Consider the following 3,840-nt stretch of genomic DNA (forward strand, 5'->3'; position numbering starts at 1 on the left):
AAAAAACCATCTTAATAGACATGCTTAAAAAAAATTTGAATTAATCCTATTAGTTTACAAACTTTAAGAAATTAGGAATAAAAATTTAAACACAAACAAAATTTGGCTCTGATACTACTGAAAAATTACTATGTGTTCATAACATGTAGCGGAAGTAATAAAGTACTAAAGATCTATTTTGTGCTTAAATTTTATTCAATATATATATATATATATATATATATATATATATATCAGATCTAAATATCTGTGTACGCTAGTAAAAATTAGGGATAAGTACTTTTTTCGTCCCTAAGGTCTGGGGTGAAAACCAAATTCGTCTCCGACCTTTTTTTGCTATTAAAATCATCCTCAACCTTTACAAACACTTTAAAATCATCCTCCCCTCCATCAACAAAAATTTTCGGACACATTTACCCTTGAGGTTGTTACTAGTAGTTGAACCATTTAATGATTAAAAAAGTTAAGTTTTTTTATTAATTGGGGTTTAATTAAAAATCTCACCCCCAAACCAAATCATAAAGCGTGTGCTAGGGTTCCAGTGCAGTCATGTCCTCGGAGAGCTCAAGGTTGTCTCGAACCAGGGGGTCTGCGCAGAAGAGGGGGCTTCTTTGTGGGCATGGTAAGAGACCGGTGCTGCGAATTTCTGGAACGAAAGGCAACCCAGGTCGACGATTTTGGGGCTGCATCTACTATGAGGTGCGTTTATGTATTTTTGTTCTCAGCTGATGTTAACGTTTTGTTTCTAGGCACTGACTATGGTAGGATCCTATAGGTTAAAGAAGAGTGTCAGTTTTTCCATTAGGCAGACCCAGAAGCTGAAACCGAAGATCTGCAGGTTGCAAGGTTGAAGAGGAAAGTTGTAGCCCTGAAAGCAAACGTGAAGGCATTTGAGTGGAAGTTGAAGTTTGCTATAGTGTTGGGCATGGTTGAGTGGGTTGGTTGTTTATTTTTCTGGCTGCAGGTTTCGTTGAATCACAAGCAGGGTTTACCTTGTTTGCTGTCTCTGAAAATAGATTGATGAAAGTATGGTAGAAAATACGGCAATTTCAGTTAGGGTGTACTTAGGCTTTGAAATCTAGTTTATGTAATTAAAATCTGCTGTTGTGGCTGGATAGAATTTGTGTTAATGAAATTGGTTTTTGTAGGTTTGTCTATGTGTATGTAAGTGATGGTGTGTGTCTGTAATTTCACAAGAAATTGATAATGAAACTAGATCTGGTTGCCTAGGATTATGACTGAAGAATTGTGTCAACATAAATGGTAAACTATGACCTGGTTTAATAATGCATAATATACAGTATGCAATACTTGCTCAACATTAGAATGAAACCAGAAGCAGATACATTAAAACACAACTATGTGACCTGATTCATTAACAAGCATATGTCCCATTGTTTTCTTAGATGACAGTTGGACCTAGAACAAACCAAGAGTAACTTTGTTCACTTTTACACAACATTAAGCATAAACAGTATGTAATAAGTTGCAACCAAAATAAAATCTCACAAATATAGAGTATGATCAACTTAGCTCTACATTAAGAAGCTAACAACTTAATTAGGATCTAAAAATTCTTAAAGTTTTTCCCACACTCTTGGAGGCAGTTTTGCCATTAGCCTTAACTTTCTTAGAGAAATATATAGTGCAATGTTGTGATTGAAGGAGACTTTGTTCATAACTGATTGACTTGAGCTGGATGTACCCTTCTCCTTGGCAGTTGGTGGTGGTTGTGTTGAGCTTCTGATGGGCTTCATCTTGGGCCTTTGCTGGAGAGTAGCTGCTGATGTTGTGTTGGGCCTAAATGCATGTGTTGTGGGCTTGGGGATGGGCTGGGATGACTTGGACCTGGTTATGGGTGTTGTGCTGGTGGCTAGTTGGGGCTGTGATGATGATTTTCCTTGCGGATTGGACCTCTTCCTCCCTCTGGTAGCAGATTGCACAGCAGGTTGTGAAATTGATCTCTTCCTTCCTCCATTAGTTTTCTTCACAGCAGATTGTTTAGGAGGTTGGGCCTGCAATACAGTAAGAATGAAAAAAATTACATGTAGTAAAAACATTGCAATAAAACCCTAACATACATATGGTGAAATGAACTTACAGGGAGGGGGTGGGTTGCTGCATCTCCCTTTCTTGTGACCTGACGCACCACAGTTTGAGCACCTATGGATCTGCCCCCTCCTAGACAAGTGAGTCTGGCTTCTAGACTCTAATTCATCAGGTCCTCTCTTCCTCTTCTTTACTGGTCTGTGGCTAGGCTTTCGATAGGGTGGTGGCATGACATCATCAAAGTTAGTATGCTCCCACAGATTTGGGCCATTGAGAGGGTTGATTATTGAATCATAGCACTTGACATAGGCCTCTCTCTTATAGCAGTCATCCACATATGAATCCATATCAAGACCCTTGAAGTTAATGCAGCTGATGGCATGTGTGCATGGAATTCCACTTAGTTTCCATTTCCTACAAGAACTCTCACGAAGAGACAAATCAACAGCATAATTGCTCAACCCATTTACAACCTCATATGTCTGTGCAGCAGACCAGTAAGGCCTCCACTCACCGGCTGACCTACCTCTTCTCTCTATCTTCTTCCTAATTCGAGGTAAAATTGTTCTATTAAACTTTTGAATTCTTTCTCTATTAATAGCCACTTTCATCATCATATTCCTCTTCACTATCTGTAAAAGAACGTCGTCTGCACTATCAACCTTAAGATCAGATGGAATAAACTCCTCATTATCATTGTCATCATCGCTATTTGACTCATCCCGTTCATTTTCAACAACCACATCTGTTTCTAAGTTATCTCCTTCATTAACTTGTTGCATATCATCATTTTCCACCTGTTGACCTTGTTAACCCTCATAAACCACCAACTGATTACTGGGATTTTCCTTTGTTTGGCCTCCAACATCAATAAACCAAACTTCAGGAACTCCTTCTGCATCCTCAACCACATACACCACAAACACCTCAACATGACCCCTCAACTTCGCTATTCTACACATCTCAAGTGCATCTTTATCTATAGCAAATAATTTCAGAGCCTTCTCTAACCATTCACTTGTTGGATCATTATACCACAAAGCTGAAATGTTCTCCTTTGTGTACCCAAACTACCTTAGCTCTGCATATGCCTCAAATATAGAGCAGCAATCATTCTCAACATCTTCAATAAGTGTCTTTTTCCCCCTATATACTGCAACGTCCTATTATCATATCCGAATCGACCCCCATGGTAGACAGTCAGAGTAAAGCATCCTATTTCTTAAAGAGAAAAAAATTTAAATCAAACCCTCGCAGTTTTAGGAAACTAAAAGAATCTATTCAAACATTATTACGTTCAACCTCGACCAAAACTGTAACAAATGCTGCATACATACCTGAATAGCGATGACAACGGCGGACTGACCTCCTTCTTCACCCTTACTAACGCCATCCAAATGCAGTTTTGATACTCCTCAGGTGACGACAAACCACTGCTAGGGTGATGAGCGGATAATTTATACGCTTTTTGGCATTGTTTTTAGTATGTTTTTAGTAGAATCTAGTTACTTTTAGGGATGTTTTCATTAGTTTTTATGTTAAAATCACATTTCTGGACTTTACTATGAGTTTGTGTATTTTTCTGTGATTTTAGGTATTTTCTGGCTGAAATTGAGGGACTTGAGCAAAAAATCAGATTCAGAGGTTGAAGAAGGACTGCTGATGCTGTTGGATTCTGACCTCCCTGCACTCAAAGTGGATTTTCTGGATCTACAAAACTCAAAATGGTGCACTTCCAGATGCGTTGGAAAGTAGACATCCAGCGCTTTCCAGCAATGTATAATAGTCCAT

At 38.6% G+C, this 3,840-nt stretch overlaps 1 protein-coding gene across 1 annotated transcript; it reads right to left on the reverse strand.

Moving 5' to 3' along the window:
• Window positions 1-1,577: 1,577 nt before the first annotated feature.
• LOC148571111 (uncharacterized) lies at window positions 1,578-2,396 on the reverse strand. The gene is made up of 2 exons (XM_088508414.1): window positions 2,110-2,396; window positions 1,578-2,022 (listed from the first exon to the last, which is right to left on the reverse strand). Exons 1-2 carry the CDS (start codon window positions 2,394-2,396, stop codon window positions 1,578-1,580), a joined length of 732 nt encoding a protein of 243 aa, XP_088364540.1.
• Window positions 2,397-3,840: the final 1,444 nt, after the last annotated feature.

Source organism: Arachis ipaensis, chromosome B3 (genome assembly GCF_059453495.1).
Source record: "Arachis ipaensis isolate K30076 ecotype BB chromosome B3, ASM5945349v1, whole genome shotgun sequence".
In the NCBI taxonomy this organism is placed as follows: Eukaryota; Viridiplantae; Streptophyta; class Magnoliopsida; order Fabales; family Fabaceae; genus Arachis; species Arachis ipaensis.

Bases quoted from the DNA above. Each gene is read 5' to 3' on its own strand.
- LOC148571111 (XM_088508414.1), bottom strand. From the start codon at position 2,396: ATGGATTCATATGTGGATGACTGCTATAAGAGAGAGGCCTATGTCAAG. The intron at 2,023-2,109 runs CCCTCCCTGTAA...CATTCTTACTGT, and splicing joins GGGAGATGCAGCAACCCACC to ATTGCAGGCCCAACCTCCTA.